Source organism: Lepisma saccharinum, chromosome 4 (genome assembly GCF_977018435.1).
Source record: "Lepisma saccharinum chromosome 4, izLepSacc3.1, whole genome shotgun sequence".
Taxonomy (NCBI): Eukaryota; Metazoa; Arthropoda; class Insecta; order Zygentoma; family Lepismatidae; genus Lepisma; species Lepisma saccharinum.
The window spans coordinates 107,797,722-107,814,672 of record NC_139232.1 but is presented as its reverse complement, the minus strand read 5'-3'; the positions used below and the strand labels follow the sequence as shown (position 1 = coordinate 107,814,672).

General features: G+C 35.2%; 1 protein-coding gene across 10 annotated transcripts in view; it reads left to right on the top strand.

Moving 5' to 3' along the window:
• Nucleotides 1–16,951, top strand: part of Asator (tau-tubulin kinase asator) — a 171,799-nt gene that overhangs the window by 134,134 nt on the left and 20,714 nt on the right. For 7 of the 10 annotated variants that reach the window (XM_083121075.1, XM_083121074.1, XM_083121067.1 and 4 more), the window contains exons 10-15: nt 1,693–2,173; nt 3,666–3,712; nt 5,324–5,540; nt 6,487–6,599; nt 8,882–9,097; nt 16,543–16,832. In XM_083121075.1, coding sequence (XP_082977201.1) covers nt 1,693–2,173; nt 3,666–3,712; nt 5,324–5,540; nt 6,487–6,599; nt 8,882–9,097; nt 16,543–16,832 — 1,364 coding nt within the window. Of the gene's footprint in view, nt 1–1,692; nt 2,176–3,665; nt 3,713–5,323; nt 5,541–6,486; nt 6,600–8,881; nt 9,098–16,542; nt 16,833–16,951 lie in introns of all 10 variants that reach the window. The other 3 variants (XM_083121069.1, XM_083121070.1, XM_083121071.1) reach the window with 3 other exon arrangements.

The window sequence follows — 16,951 nt, the reverse complement described above, 5'->3', positions numbered from 1 at the left end:
TCTTCGCACTTAGGTATTTTTTGAGATTTTTTAACCATGTCATATGAGGGGACAGACATATTTTCCTTACGTCATTATAAATGTCCGTTGGCGACAGATTTTTTTTTCAGCAAATATTTGATGACTGCACGATTAACCATTTTCTTCATCTTCGTTCGAATTCTTACACCTCTCACACTTCAGTCACATGTATAACAAAAACAAAAAGGATGAGATCAAAGAAACTTGGTGGGTGTTCCTGACTTTTCCCCTCCAAGAACTGGAAGTGTGTCAGGGACAGAGCATGCTGATCAACCCTCGTAAATACAATTGAACATATTTTCAATTGGAATTTATGGTTGGGTGGAGAATCTCTTAGTGTTGGTAGGGAGAGTTGTAGCAGACTGCACACATTTGGACAAATATTGTTTGTTGCACTGAATAAATTCTTGCATCTCATGGTTGGTCTCACCATTACAATTTTTCTCTTGGTTCGTTGCTTCCACACTGATATTTCTGCATTAATAGTGGAAATGAGTTTTCAGAACAGTACTGAATGTGCCACAGAGTCTTTTGAAAATATCCACAATAGATTAGTAAATATTTGTAAATAATTTGGCAACATTTCGGAAGCCCAAGCTTAATTAAGCCCATACATGGTCAGGTACATGTGCGTGCTGTGAACAAGCTAATCTGTTTTCTGTTACTATTTAAAGTGAAGCTCAACATAACTGCACCAGCAGGGAGCAGATGGCTTTCCTGTGATGTGATTCAAACAAGTGTTCTTGAGTTACCACCCAGGTTAACACGAAACATTGATGATTCCCTGATGATGAGAGCAATGTAGGCACTCGAAACATTATGAGAAACTAAATATGCTGACCAAGGCAGTAATTTATTTTATTAAAAACATAAACTAAACGTAACGTTTCAACCTTCTAGCAAGGTCTTCATCAGACTCTGTATCAAGTACAAAAGTAACAAGAATCACAAAGAGGGCATTATATATACACACAAACATTACTCCCTCCAGACTATTAGAAAGTTGTTAGGAACTTTCTAGCAGGTGGCTTTCACTTGCCAACTGTACTTTCACCTAAAAGGCTAAACATAATTACTTTCATATAGAATGTGGTTGGACTTTTTATCTTACGCTCTTTTTCCTTCATTTTTCTCCTTTCTCTCCTCTCCAACCACATTCTATATGAAAGTAATTATGTTTAGCCTTTTAGGTGAAAGTACAGTTGGCAAGTGAAAGCCACCTGTTAGAAAGTTCCTAACAACTTTCTAATAGTCTGGAGGGAGTAATGTTTGTGTATCTTGTTACTTTTGTACTTGATACAGAGTCTGATGAAGACCTTGTTAGAAGGTTGAAACATTACGTTTAGTTTATGATTTCAATAAAATAAATTACTGCCTTGGTCAGCATATTTAGTTTTCCATAATCATGGAAACAAGGCTTAATGGTGTTATAATTAGACACTAATGCTGAATTAACCTGACACAACCCTAGTACACTTGTTCAAAGCAGGAGACAATATGTATGCATTTTTTTTGTTATTTTCAAACAACAGTTCAGGCTTCGTATTACCCCTCTCCAATAATTCAAAGATTTTGGTGTCTACAATAATATTTATAGTTGTATTGAAGGAGTAATAAGAGTAACAACTTTTATACTCTTTCCAGCCATACAAATTTATTTATTTATTTCAGGCACAGTTAGTAGATTATGAAGTATGCAGACGACGGCGCAGGGAAACTTACATTCAAGATCCAACATTGGGCTACAGCACTGAAACACGTGAGAAACTAGTGATAGATCGTAACTGCAATGCTAACGTTGTGAATTTGGACAAGTTGGAAAACGAAGTGGACAAATCTCCAAAGAAACGACGCACAGACAAACGCGAGGAGAAGTGCACTGACGACAAAAAGGTGGACAGGCGAGAAGGCACAAAGCAGGAGGAGGAGGATGGGGAGGTGGACTACGAGGGTGATGCCGTGATGGCAGTTAACGTGGGGGCAAAAGTGGAGGGTGAGAATCAGAACAGGAAAGCATTCAGCAGGTTGCGTGTGGGACAAGAGGACACCCAAGATGACGGGGAAGCGAACCCAGAACTGCCAAGTCCTAGACTCAGGGAAGCTACTACTGAACCTGATGGATCCTACTACTCGTATGAAGCAACCAAAGCAGGTAGCTACATGTCGTACTCGTTAAAATTATTGTATTTCATTTTAGTAGAGAAGTGATCAATTAATCAGTTTATTACATGGGATGAGAAGTCTATCCTAGTACTAACGATCCAACTTATCAGTCAATAGTGGTTAATAGCCAATATTGACATTGGTTATCACTCAAAATGGCATTATGGTTCCACTGGAATTATAAACCTGTCCAATCTGCAACTTCTTCAATAGCCCCTCCAATTGTGAAGAGGTTTGCTGATTTTATAAACTGTGAGAAATTAGATCTATTCAGAACACTTTTTAACAATCAAGGAATTGTTAATTTAGATTTTGCATTTTCCTGCTTTATAATCCCAATAATAAACTTTCCTTGGAATATACATTTTTTCCTATTATAAGTTCTTTATGCCCTGGGCATGTAGACAGGGTTGACTTCCTTTGGAACCTTAATATGTGTGAATGTTAGTAACAATATTTTTTTGGCATGTAACATTAATTGGACATTACTCATTGTCTAATATATTTTGAGAGAGTTCCTTTTCTCTGCAGTCCAGTAGAGTACTGGACTGAATTAGTAATTCAACGCCATAGGTTCAATGCCACTATAGTGTTTATAGACAGTGCATGATGTGTCTTTAAATTGCATGCAAATTTACCATTCATTTTCAGTGTAATGTTTTCTGTAAATAGCCTATAAAAAGAAAGTATCTACAGAAGTTGCAAAGTTTTGTGATTGTATGAGAGAACCATGAATAAGACTGACGACAATTCCTAAGGTATCAGTTTTTGAAGTTTTCTTACTTCTAGTATTTGCATATTAACACTTTTTTTCAAGTCAATTTTGGTTCACAAGTGCAATACACTGAAAGGAAATACAGTGAAACCCCGATTTTATGTTCCTGGGTTTTATATTTTCCTACATTATGGGGAACTTTTCCTTAATAACCCAAATATGAACTTCTCTTCCATGTGGTAAGCCCTGGACTGCATTTTGCAGACTATAAATCCTCTGTGGGGTTTGTGTTGTGTGCTATCCATGTGCATTTGTGGTTGTTCCTTCATCTTTTTCATTTTATCATCATTCATCCTCATCTTGGCAATTAACCAACATTGGAAAAACATGAAGTAAAATAAATCGAATCGATCATTCATTGTGCCAGTAGAGAAAATGTTACACAATTTTCCCAGATTTTTATACATTTTAAGTTTTTCACCTCAGTCCCCCGATAAATGTAAAATCAAAATTCCACTCTATATTACTTGTAAACATAATGTATGTTTGTATTCTTTACAAGTGTGCATGCATAAATTTACATAACTTTAGAAGCTTTGCATTTCTAAATGTTATTAGCTTGTGATGTTAATGTATATATTGTATATTTACATTGGGTGTGTAATGGTATTCGGTAAGATGTAATTTGTAATTTATTTAAACAAAAAAAATGAACAGCAGATTCCTGTAAACGTTTATGGCAGAGTGTATCTTTTCATCCTCTCAGGTAGTCCATACTTAGGACGAGTAGTGTATATGGATAGTAACAGGAGTAAGTATATTATTTATAGTTCATGCATAGCATGTCAGTATTGTTTGATATTCAACAATGGCTTGCAGGGCACAGTCGCTTTGATATTATGTGGCAGCACTTTTAAATAATATAGACTCGCCAATATCTACATCAGTAGATTATGAGTGACATTCATAAAATTTTTATAACTGAACTTTTCAAAACTTTTATTTTATACAATTAAATTTTGTGTTAACATAGAAGTAGGTGTCCAAATAATATTTTTCTTAGACATTGTAGCATTGCATATTGTCATAGATTATTAATAAAAAAAATTGGTTAAATACAGGTGCTCCTAGTAGAATACAATTATTTAGTCAATTTTATTGTGATCTAAATTTTGATCACAAATCTAGTACTAACTGCATTGTAAATGATTTTAAATACAGCAGGAAGAACATGCAGTCTTTTAATATGCACCTAACCTAATACATAGGGTATTAGGCTGTTGATGTGTTAATTTATTACAAAAAGATGTAATATTGGTGTGTCTTAATGTATTTTTAAGCTTTTTTTTTAGTATTTTGACAGGTATTGCCTTGATACTAAATAAGAATGAATCGTAATACTATTTAATAAGTTCCAGAACCTAACAAAGGAACACATTTTTACTTGGTGCTTTTGTTTATTTTCACAGTAATATTATTTTTATTCTGTTATTTATAAATTTTAGTATTAATTTGTAATACATAAATTATATATATTAATTAAATAGGAATTTGTGAAGACATTTTTATTCATTATTCTTGTTTGCACTGTTTCAGCTAATCCTGGTATTTGCAACAATTCACTATACTCCACACTTTGTTTTCCATAGTATTATTATGCTTTTAGCACACAAATATTTTCACCAGAGTTTTAAGATCTCTATAGTTCCCATTTATGTATATTTAATTAGAATGTATGTTAATAATGTCATTTGTTTTGGTGTTTGTGTATTCCACTTTAAGTGTTTCTATGTTGACTTCACACAGTAGAATGTATTCTGAAGACCTCTCCATTGCCATAGTAATTATCGCTGGTGTTTTGTCATCAGGCAGTCCCTTTAAGTGTTTGAGATCTGGCTGCAAGCTGTACGTCCACTCGCAGTTTGTTTATTGTGCATAGGGTGGACCAGAAACAAATTTGGCTGGTCATAAAATAAATACTGTATCTCTGGTGGCAAATACACTGTCATAAACTAGTTTCACATTGCTTTCAAAAATTATTTTATTTCTCTTTCAATGTTGTTGATGCTCAGTGTTATTCCTGAATCAATTAGTTTACCAGGAGATGCACAGAAACAATTTACAATCTACATTTTAGCGCTAAAATAAATCCAGTAGTGACTATCACCTACATTGATAAACAATTAAATCTCTTTTGCAAGGAGCACACAACTAGATTTTTACATGTAATTAAAATATATGTTCCCCCTCTTTTTTTCATGTAACATACATTACGATTGAAATCGGGTGCAAATGCTGTTTAAAGATTTTTAATAGTGAGTAAAATTAGACTTTTTGTAAGACTATTAGATAAGTGTTGGTGAACTGACTAATATTGATGAGTCCATTAAAATGTTGCTGTAAAGAGTAATGGTATATACTGGTTTGCCAGGTCGTGGTGACGCAGGATCTCAGACGGTAGGAACATCCCCTGTGGAACGTGTAGAGAGGGAACCCTTGAAGGAACGCAAGGAGCACAGAGTAAGGCGCTTCCATTCAGCCAGTCGCACAAAGTACCACAAGGATCAGTCTATCACGCAGTTTGCAATGATTGATGACGACAACGTCTCCGCATTGCAACAAGTGACCAGAGGAGGTGGTGGTAAGTGGTTTGTATAAGTACACCAATATCACTTTTCATTGGTTTTAATTTTTTTATTGGAAAATATTCATACTTATCACTGGCATGGTACAGAATGTGTTCCATATTATTGTACTAATAGTTTAAAGCAAAACTCTTCAGATTGGTAAAGTAAAAAAAAAAGGTAAAGTGCTCCCCTGTGCATAGCACCATGCCATGAAGGCGTATAGGGGGTGTGGGGGTAACGCCCCACACTTTCTTGATCCGGTCGTGAGTGGGGGTGATGTGATCAGCATCATGCCCCTGACCGCCTTTACCCCCCAGGGTTTCCCCCAGGTACCCATGTTATTCGACGCTGGGTGGGCGCCGGGGCCGCTTCCATCGTTAGAAAAGTTCCCGGATTTGAACCGGCCGGGGATCGAACCCGGGACCTTTAGCATTGATTGATAGTGGAATTTAAAATTATTTGTGTTCAAATATTAATATCAGTGTCAGTATTATCAGTTCAGCCTAGTGAATATTTAAGAAGTGACTTACAAATGCCATACACAAAAATTTCCAGCGAAAACAAAAAAATATTAAAGAATGTTAAAAGCACACTGAATATCAGAAAAATGGATATGTCTAGAATTAATTGGATTTATGGCATCTGAGAAACGCTAACAGTAACATCTTATCAACACCACATGTAATTGTTTTTTAGGTTAAGCTTTAATAAATTCACGAACTTACTTTTTTTTGGCTGGCTATATTAGAGTCAAAATATAAATACATGTCTGATGAAGGAAGCGTGTGTTCTCCTGAAATGTCACAATGAAAAACTGTTTTCTTATGCTTGTAATAACCGTAAACTACGAGAAAATAATTCTACAATGCAAGCAGTGCGTACATACAAGAAAAACTATATTAGAACAAAAATTGATTTAAAGTTGTATTCTTAATGAGAATTTTATTTTTCAATTTTCAGGCCTCACTTTGGCATCGCAGTGGAAATCTCAGTTCGACGACTCTGAAGAGACTGACAATGAATGGAAGGGAGAGAATCTACAAAGCCCAGAACACAGACTTAATCAAACACAAGTACGTTCAGCTGTATTATTTATTCTGCTATTGCATTGCGAAATATTTATCCTTAGGGTGTGTACCTCGGACAGAGCTTGCAACATCAGGGAGCACAGGAAAAAATAACTTTTGGATGTAGTACCATGCCATTAGCTTAGCTAATGCACAAGCTTGGTAGGAAATATTGTATTATTAAAATTTGGGAAATAAACTCTTTTTCCATGGGGGTTACAGACAGGAGAAAAACTGCAGACCTCCATGGCAGAGTGGTTAGCATAGCATGCTACAATACCAGGGATCCTGGGCATAGGTGTTCTTTCCTTCATCATATCATCACTCATCCTCATTGTCCAAACTGGCAGCAATGCTAAATAACAAAATTCAAATGATCAAACAGAACATGTGACAGGTGATTACATAGTGTGTTTATGTGCTCTGAAATTATGTTCAGAGTAGAGAAATATTTAGAAGTGGTTGTGTAGATTGAATACAGCATATTAATAACCATCGTCATCCTTTGAATATTATTTTTAGATGGAGAAAATTATTTTTTAATCTAAAATAATACATAAAAACTATATACACGTTTCAGCCCTTGTAGAGCAGGGTTGAAAACTTTCTACCTTTAAATTTTAGATATGCCACAGTAATAAGTTTGCTTTTCTATAGTCACCCTGTGTTGATGTAATAATAAATAACTGATGCAAGGACACTAGTGCATATATATTGTATTTGAAAGGTATTCTGTATTAACCTCTATTTTTGGTGAGAAGGGGTGCATCTCGGCAAATAGAAACGAGCACAGTATATCAACCCGCTCCTTTTTTTCTGTATTGAATTTATGTTGAAATGGTAACTGATATTTCTAAAGCATGTTGAATATGGATAAAGTATTGCTTACTACGGCATGTAGGTTCAGGATTAGGATGTGCTTAAGATGTGCCAAAGCAGATTTTCAGTATGTGATTATTGGCCAAAATTCATATGCGAATGGCATGCTACACCCCAACACCCTAGCCTGGGCATGGGTGTTGTTTGCGAGTGTCTCATCAGTTTCATCCTATCATCACTTATCCTCATCTTCATGACTAGCCAATAGTGGCAAAAAAAGCATAATAAAATGAACCAAATCAAATCGAAAGAGAATTAGGGAAAACCTATTTAATGTGAATCCAATATTCAATTTCCTAGTGTCGAAAAAGTGCATTTTATTTGTATGTAGTACAGTATGGTACATATATGTATCTCCCTCTCTTCCTCCCTTTCCATATATATTGTTGTAATCCCTCTTTTACCAGGGTTCTGAGGTCACAGGGATGCAACAATGACATTTAGGTAGAGCTTAAATATACTTGTGATTGAACCTGCTCCGACTGAGAGAAAGGAGATTGAATTTAGGTTATTCACGCTTGTTCATACCTGGTAGACGAATGATGTATCTTGTCCAAATGCTTCTTGCTGACCTTATTGTGACTGATGCCAAGGTTCAATACTGTGACCCTCAGCTCACTCTTCCGAGCAATCTCGCACAAGTGGCTGCAAGGCTTATGCAGCTGTAAACTTCGTACACCATTGTTGTAGTTCAGTTCGATGTAAAGTAAATGAGTAGAATGAGTGAAATGAGAGCGAGCCCTGGGGCGAGCTTGTTTTTATAATCTCTTGCCTTGAAAGGTTATTACACCTTTTGAACATGCTGGATCACGTTAGATCCATGTATTTACCTCTCAGTCAAACCTCTGAGGAAATAACGATGCATGCACATTCTTGAGATTGCTCGGCAATTGGACAATTCCAGTTAATGAACAAGCATAAATAATCTCTTGACGAGGTTTTCTCGTACTTTCAATCACCATATCTCTACAATATGAACACAAGCATAACCTATTTTTTAGAACATATTTTATTTCTTTTGGTTTCTGGAAATTACATTGTGTTTCTATGAAATAACTTGGCCACCTTGTTGGGGTAATGGGGTAATCTCCTTGTAATCATGGGGTCCCAGATTCGATACCAAGTGGAGGTACATTGTTGCATAGTGGTTTGGGTCCCACTTGAAACTGTAGACCCAGTTCCAATTAACCTATCTTGAGCATAAAATGGACTTCAAACAAACTTCAGCTATTAAGTCTAATGCACACCAAAATTGTTTGAATATTGGCATCAGAATAACTTCAAACAATTGTCAGTGAGTACATCATAATCTGTAAACATGCTGATTTGTCATATTGCTAATTAACATATAATAGGGGTATGCCAACCCTAGAACAAACTACAAAGTAACTTTCCCTTGTGTGTTTTAGTCGGGTCTACCTCCTGATGGATCAGTGGCGCTGGCTGCTACAGAACGATCTCAACAGTTAGGTTTACCTCCTTCTGCTCATCCCCACTCACTCACGCAGTCGCATGCAGAGACCCAGGACAGAAGACGGCCGCCCGAGCTGTCGAAAATCAGCGAGGACTCTCGGCAGGAGAAGCAGCGTTCTTCGGATCCTCAGAGCCACGGACAGTCTCCACAGGTGAATAGCTTTGCAAACGAAATGCTATGTTTTGCCACAAGGGTTTTCTTTGTGGCAATGATAGTCTTTCTCTATGCACTTAACTAGCCATCCACTCGGCATTCATTGCATCGTAGGTAGTGGGTAAGTTTACTGTTTAATATCGCCCTTGGCTTTTCCCACAAGTACATAAAAATCATTTTTTATTCCTTTTGATTTACCCACAGTGATTATTAGTTTGACTAATTTGATTACATCCTATATTACCTGAATTTCCCATTGTTATTTTTTCATTTTTCAGTCTTTTTTTGTTGAAATTTGCATTTTTAATTAATCACACTTTTTTTTGCAAATACTACAGAAATTACTCCTTCAATGTGTTTTTAATAGTAACAAGATTCATAGGGTGGTAGTAACTAAGAAAAACAGGAAAATGACCATTAACCCTCCATGAAGTAAGTTATTTTTCCTCATTGAAAAAACTTAGTAGATGATAACAATATATTCAGCCAAATCAACATTACAAAGGTAGCAGATGAAAAAATCTTAAAAATGCTTCAATATTTGATTTGCAAAAGCAACCATGAATGTTTGATTTGTGAGCTATTTTTTGCTTTTAAAGTGTAAAATTTGTTGAAATTTGAAGAAAAAGGTTACAGAAATTGTATAATACACCAAAATTATGTTATTTTTCAATTTCATACGTATGAAAAATATTAACAGAATGTATCATTGCATGTATTATAAATACGTTCTTGCAAAAAATATTTTTTTAGTGTTACCACATTTGCAAAAAATCAAGGTCCCTAACTGCAGGTCAGCAAACACTATGATGATGGATGCATAGTTAACACCATATGCCATCATAATAAAGACAAAACCCACTACAGTCACCTGATTATGTACATTAATTAATGAGCTTAATGATCAGTTTCAGTCATAAGGAACATTAGCAATTTTGTATCAAGTTAAAGAATATAAGTTATCACCTACATTCCATATCTGTCCATCTCTAGAATGCATGTGTGCTCAAGTCTCTTCCATTAATTGCTACCTACTTCTTTCTTTCTTTACCATGGGAGGACTTCACTCAGATCTTTCCTATGTTAAGGTATTTAATTGAACAGGGTATACCACAGTATTCCCCTGATTATATTGTAGGAAGAAATCAGTCATGTGGATATAAAATTATTTTTTGTAATATAGTTATTTATTTTGATCTGACAAACGCATTGTGTGAAGTACAGATTTGCTTGTCTGAACATAATCTGTAGTTTACTGTATTATTATCTGTAGACAAAGGCAGGATAATCATCTATCAGAAGCCTTTGTCTTCCATTTCCACCTCAGATTTCAGTTTCCATAGGTTTATAATCAATTAGGAAAGGAATTTTCACCAATGTTTGGCACTCTTATAAAAGTTCTGATTTTATTTTGGCTCAAAGGGCCAAATTAGTTTTTAAATGTAGCTTACTTTTATGTTACTCCTAAAGCCTTTTTTTTGGGAAGTTCTTTTTTAATGTAACAGTGAATATCTAAACTTTGAAGAGGAAAAAGTACTTGTGGTAGGTACTAGAGATAAATACCGACAAGAGATTACTTACATTTACAAGACCATTTAGAAGTTGAAATGCTACAAAGGCTGTCACAGAGGTGAGACAGATTTTTTCCTGGCTTGGCAACACTGCCTATGGTTTCGGCATTAGTCGCGTCGTGTAGGATAACTCATTCTGTTTTCGTAGCAATTTGTCACATGTTGCAAAACCACATTAATGAGCAGCTGTGTTGATTTACGTGGAACGTGTTTCGTTAACCCTCCAGGTTTTTGTGTTTAACATTGCTTTTCGCGATGAGTATTCAAGATGAACAGCAACATGCCATAAAATTTTGTTGGCATTTAGGGAAAAGTGCTGCGGAAACATATGCAATGTTTCAACAGGCATATGCCGATCAAGACAGACTGAGTAGAGCCACAGTGTACTGATGGCACAAGTTGTTCGAAGATGGGCGCGAATCAGGCGCTTTGCTTCCGCATCCTGGACAAAGACTGTCGGTGATTAACGAGACGCTAGCAAATACTGTTGCAGCAATTATTCGTGATGATAGGCATATGTCTGTGAGAGGGCTAAGTGTACATAGCATACAGCATACAGCCCGGACCTTGCACCCTGTGACCTTTGGCTATTTCCACTTTTAAAGGCTGCTTTACGTGGTCGTCATTTCATGATGAACAAAGAAGTGATCACCGCAGCGCAAGTTTTCTTCATTTCGCTACCTGACGACGAATTTTCAAAGACATTCACAAAGTGGCAGGAGCGTATGGATGCTTGCTTAGCTGTCAATGGTGCCTATTTTGAAAAAGATGTACGTCTACTCGATATGGCTGATTCTGAATAAAAATTTTGTGGTTTGTACATGCTGGTCTTTTAACTGCTACACAGTCACGACTTTTTGACCTATTGCGCTTATTTTGGTCCCAATCGGCAGCTAATGAACCAAATTTTCAGCCCAGTACATTTGCTAGCCGATGGAGGTCGTTATTTTCCTATACAGGAATTAGTCTCACCTTCTCTGCGACAGCCTTTGTATTTGCTAGAGATTTAAAATATGTTTTCCCACTATATATGGAGGAAGATTTCCCAATTGGAAGAAAAAATAAAGTTTTGAAACTATGCCATTTGCATGTCGGTCTGTCTTCCATAATATCTTTTTGACCTTCCAATCTTATTTTTTCTACTTCAACTTTTTAATTTGGGCTAAAAAATTACTTTGATGAATGATTTTAAAATTGTACCAATTTTAGTATGCCTTTCGTTTGTCTTCATTATTTTTGTAAAGGTTTCCATTTTCTCTATTCTTTTATTGCTACATGCAGGAAAAAATATCATTTTAATGTGGTTCTGTTAATGCCTTGTTCTCAGTGCATAAAACAACCCAAAGAGAACTGCAGAAGATGTCAGAAATGCCCATCTGTAAAGAACAGTTTTGTCATTTGTGTTTGTGCAAAGTAAAACTAAAATAGACAAATAGATGGGAAATGCACACAGGAAAAGAACCTTTTCTTTTTTTAAAAAAATTGACTCCCATTGAAACATGTGTGTTACATCTATAGAGAAGATATGCACAAAAAGAAGTCCAGTGATAGTGTTGAAGAAAGTGTCAGTGCTTATGGAGGAATCAGTGGAAATATATTAATTTTTAGATTTAAAGAGCATTAAGAATATAGAAACTGCAAGTTTTGCTGTACCTGAAGCTCATTTAACTAAGTACTCATTTAGACTTTGAGCATCTTAAGCTTTTGATTTTGTTTCTCTTTCTTCGTCTTGCTTTGAAACTAAGATTATTTTTATATATACAGTCTTCGTGTGCATTTTCAGTGTAATGATTTAATATTGTGTAAAGTTAGTTCGGTCTTATCTTATAGAAGATTATTATTCACTTGCAAATTACCAAAATTGCCAATATCATTATAAAATTACCTCTCATCCGAATGAAATTTGTCACAGTTTGTACTTTTTCTCTTCTCACTAATTAGGTCAGCATAGAATGGTATTGTGGTGATGATAATTCATTGCAGTTAGAACTCTGGTTCCTTGTTTTGAATTTTTTATTTGCCAGTTCTCCCTGATGTGTGTGCTCCATTTGAATTTTACACTTGGAAGTTGGCCAAATGTGTTTATGTATATTTATATATATTAACATTAGCATAATACGGAAGCTTAGCATATAGAAAAAGAGACAATGATGTCATGGGATTTGAAGAAGTATGACGTTATCACCAAAGCTTACTATTTTTATTAATTTTGTTAGATTTTCACATGAATTAATTTCTCTTATTGTGATTTGAAAAAAAAACATCATTTATTTATTTTTTTATTATGAAAATTTTAAAGCTGCAACTAAAACGGTTAATATGTACTTGAAATTTTAACTGTGATAAGCTTACCAAAGAATAATGTGAAGATGTTTTACATGATGATTTTATCGAATTGAAAATTACAAATGCGTTATCAAAGAGACATTGACATTGCAAGTTTTTCCTACAATCACTTTATCTTAGTAGTAAAGGAAAATTGTATATTAGCTTTTTGCAATCTACATAAGATAATTTCAAATAAAGTTTTCCTTTATGACGTTGCAACTCTTTGTTTATACCATTCTAAATTCAGATGAACTCTTATTTTTGTTGTTTGCTGGATTAATATAATTAATTAGCTGAAGTTTATTTGTGGTGTTTTCTTTTGTGGTTTTGAGAGTTTTATATGATAAAGAAGTATACATCCATTACACTTGATATACCATTTCTGAAAGTACTCATATTAAGACAAAGTAGTAGTATACACTCCCAGTTTTTATGCCTTGTTCTTTTAACTCATTTAGGTAGCCTTTTAGTTTAATTGTCAAATTTGTATACTTCTGTTGATTTTATTAAAGCTTATAATTATTTTACTTAATGTTTTATTTTCCCTTCCTATAATTTGCTTCATAACATTTTCTGTTATTAAGTATATTTTCATTATTAACATTAAGAAAAACAAGTAGGGAAAAATTTACCTTTATTCGGGCATTTAATTTCCGATGCTCCAAAAGAGGGTTCAATTACATTGTTATTTTCTTGTCTGTGCAATTGTAGATATGTTAAATGATGACCAAGAGAACATAGACATATACGATTTTTTTCCTTGTGTGTATGTAGTTGTATAGCAGGGCCTCAGTTACATAGAAGGTGCATGCAGCTGTGAAGACATGGCTACATTATTATATATGTTTTACAATTACAATTGTTTCTGGATTTCACCAACACAGCAGAATGCTAGAATTCTTTCCTACATTTTTACTTCTTCCTTTAAAATCATATGATAATAATTACACTGCATTTCAGCTTTTAGTATTTTTTATTGCGTTGTTCTCCCGTAACATCAAATAAACAATTTAATTATCAAATTTTATTTCTGTTCTTAAAAACACAAGTTGCATAAGACAGTTTTTTTGTGCTACAGCCAAAGATCCAGATTCAAAATTTCTGGAGATTTAAGATATATGATGGTTGCAAATAATCAATATGTCATCCCAGTCAATAAATTTGTATATTTCTGTTGTTATTTCTGTCTATCTTACCATCTTCACTTTCAGTTAATATTGGATGGTAAGAAGCTATTAACTCTTATCTTGCGTGTGTGCGAATTACTCACTTAGTAGAATAGTAAGTATTTAAAAAATATTTAAAAATACCAAAATATAGCTTACTTACAATTTGTGAGTATGTACAGTATGCCAAACTATGTTTTGGGAGTCGAACTGCTCCCTTCCTCAGGTTATCTCCTTGGCTAGCAAAATTGCTTCATAGCCGTGTCAAGAAGTTGTTAGGAATACCTTTTTTTTACCACAGTAACACCTTTTACCTTACTCCTTGTTTCACTTTTATTTGATGCAGCTGTGGTGGCTCAGTCGGTAACGCGACTGACTACCATGCTAAAGGTCCCGGGTTCGATCCCCAGCCGGTTCAAATCCGGGAACTTTTCTAACGTTTGAAGCGGCCCCGGTGCCCATCCAGCGTCGATTGACATGGGTCCCTGGGGGAAACCCTGGGAGGTAAAGGCGGTCAGGGGCGTGATGCTGATCACATCACCCCCACTCACGACCGGATCAAGAAAGTGTTGGGCGTTACCCCCATACGCCTTCATGGCGTGGTGTTAAGCACAGGGGAGCACTTTACCTTTTTTTTATGAAGCAATTTTGCTAGCCAAGGAGATATCCTGAGGAAGGGAGCAGTTGACTCCCGAAATGTAGTTTGGCATACTGTACATACTCACAAATTGTAAGTAAGCTATATTTTGGTATTTTTAAATATTTTTTAAATACTTAATATTCTAAGAAGCTATTAAACCTGAATAGCTATATGAATTGTTGGCTGAAATACACCACACACAAATAAAACAAATAGTACTGTGTTGCTTTCAAAAATACTTTAGTCTCCTGTAGATTTCTATTATGCAATATCATCAATTGGCTGTTCCTTTTTATTCTCAAAGAACCAAGGGTGAATGAGGACACATTGTTCCTGAAATTGATAAAGTATTTTTCACAAATATCAGAGAAGTAATGTTTTTTTTTACATGAGCTGCACCTTTATATTTTGGAGGCAAGCAATCAACTAAAAAAATCATTTGATTTTACAAAGTAATTGCTCATTACTGTAAGTGGAAGCTAAAAATGGCACTAAATACAAGAATTGCCTATATCATCATGCCATTTATATGAACCTGAGGTCTCCAGTGTGAACGAAGAATTTCACGATTACTATCAGTTGGAAAATTTATTCCAAACCTTGTACTTGTGGAAATATGCAACATTTTTATGTTGAAAGAATTTACCTTGTACTTGTAATGAGATGGGAGGGTAGAGGAGATTAATATGCCAATAAATTGAATATTTGGAAGCATCCCTGAGAAACTTTAGGGAACAATACAAGGGGATTTTCATGTGACCTTGACCCACTGATAATGACCTACTTTGTAACTGAAATGTCTTGGCTAATATTCAAATGCCCCCCCCCCCCACCACCACTCCCTGTTTGTTTCAAAGACATTTTATAATTGCCCAGAAAAGTTATGTGACCTTGACCCACTGACAGTGACCAACATTGCAGCACTTTTATTTAAATCATGTAATTAGGATTGTTGCCAGTTTAAATCTGTATAGAGGTGTTTGTGACTTGACAGTGTATTAAAGAATTTGTGCATTTTCCTTGAATATCTTCACGAACTTTTTTGTACTCAGTTTGATTATGAAGAGTTTCAATATGAGTACAGATCGGCTTGACTGATTTCTTTTTTAGTTTGTGTTTTGTACACCATTTACACAAAAATTCTTGGCAAAATTTCAGACCTGCATGCATTTTTATCAAAAGATACAATTTGAATGCATTTAAACAGTATAAGTAGGCTTAATAAACAAATATCATGGCAATAACAAGAGCAATTAACACAAAAATTGTGTAGGAAGCACTTAGTGTTGCATTTTAATTTCATTGTAAATTTTTGCTCCACTTTTCTCTTCATTTTCCTGTTTTATGTTACTCTGTACATGGCTTGTATATATTAGCGATGATGGGGAGAAATATATTTAACTTTTTTTTCATTTGTTTTGTTTCCATCATTACTATTCTCTTGATGCTGTATTTGTTATATATGTGGTAATTGCTCGTGAAACCTGTACATATTGTTTAAGTGTACTACCAACGCAGATCTTGAAAATGAGCATAGTATCAACACATTGAGAAAATAAGGTTGACATCAAACTGATATGTATTTTATCACAATTTCTAGGTATATGCACCATGTATTTTGCTGCATATAGTTGACCAAATTTTCTAACAGTAATACCACCAACCTGCGAAGATAAGATATTAAAGTATTGGTATAATTAATGATAACTAATTGTGGTGTTTTTTTCTTTTACTTCAGGCACCGGACATGACCCTGCTTCAGGGGGACAGTTTGGGTCATTACAATGGTCACATTGTGGTGCAGGAGGGCCGACTTCAAGTCACACCAGCAGCTGGTCTGCCGAGTGGACACATCACAACCTCCATTCCCCCTCCCACACAGGTTCAGGCGCCTGCTCCTGCACCGGTCACCAAGAAACACCAACCACGCGTACACTGCCTCAACATCGCTGGGATTGAAGAATTCGAAGAGTTGAAAGGAGCCCTTCCCCATGCTTGGAGTCTGCCGGATTTGTCGCCTCATATCAGGTAGAGTATTGCGTCTACAATGTCTTCCGATTGCTTTACTCTTGATTAGGTTTTTTATTTTTTTATTCTTGTTTATTTAGCATCATTTTCCTGCCACTTTTGGATAATCACGACGTTAT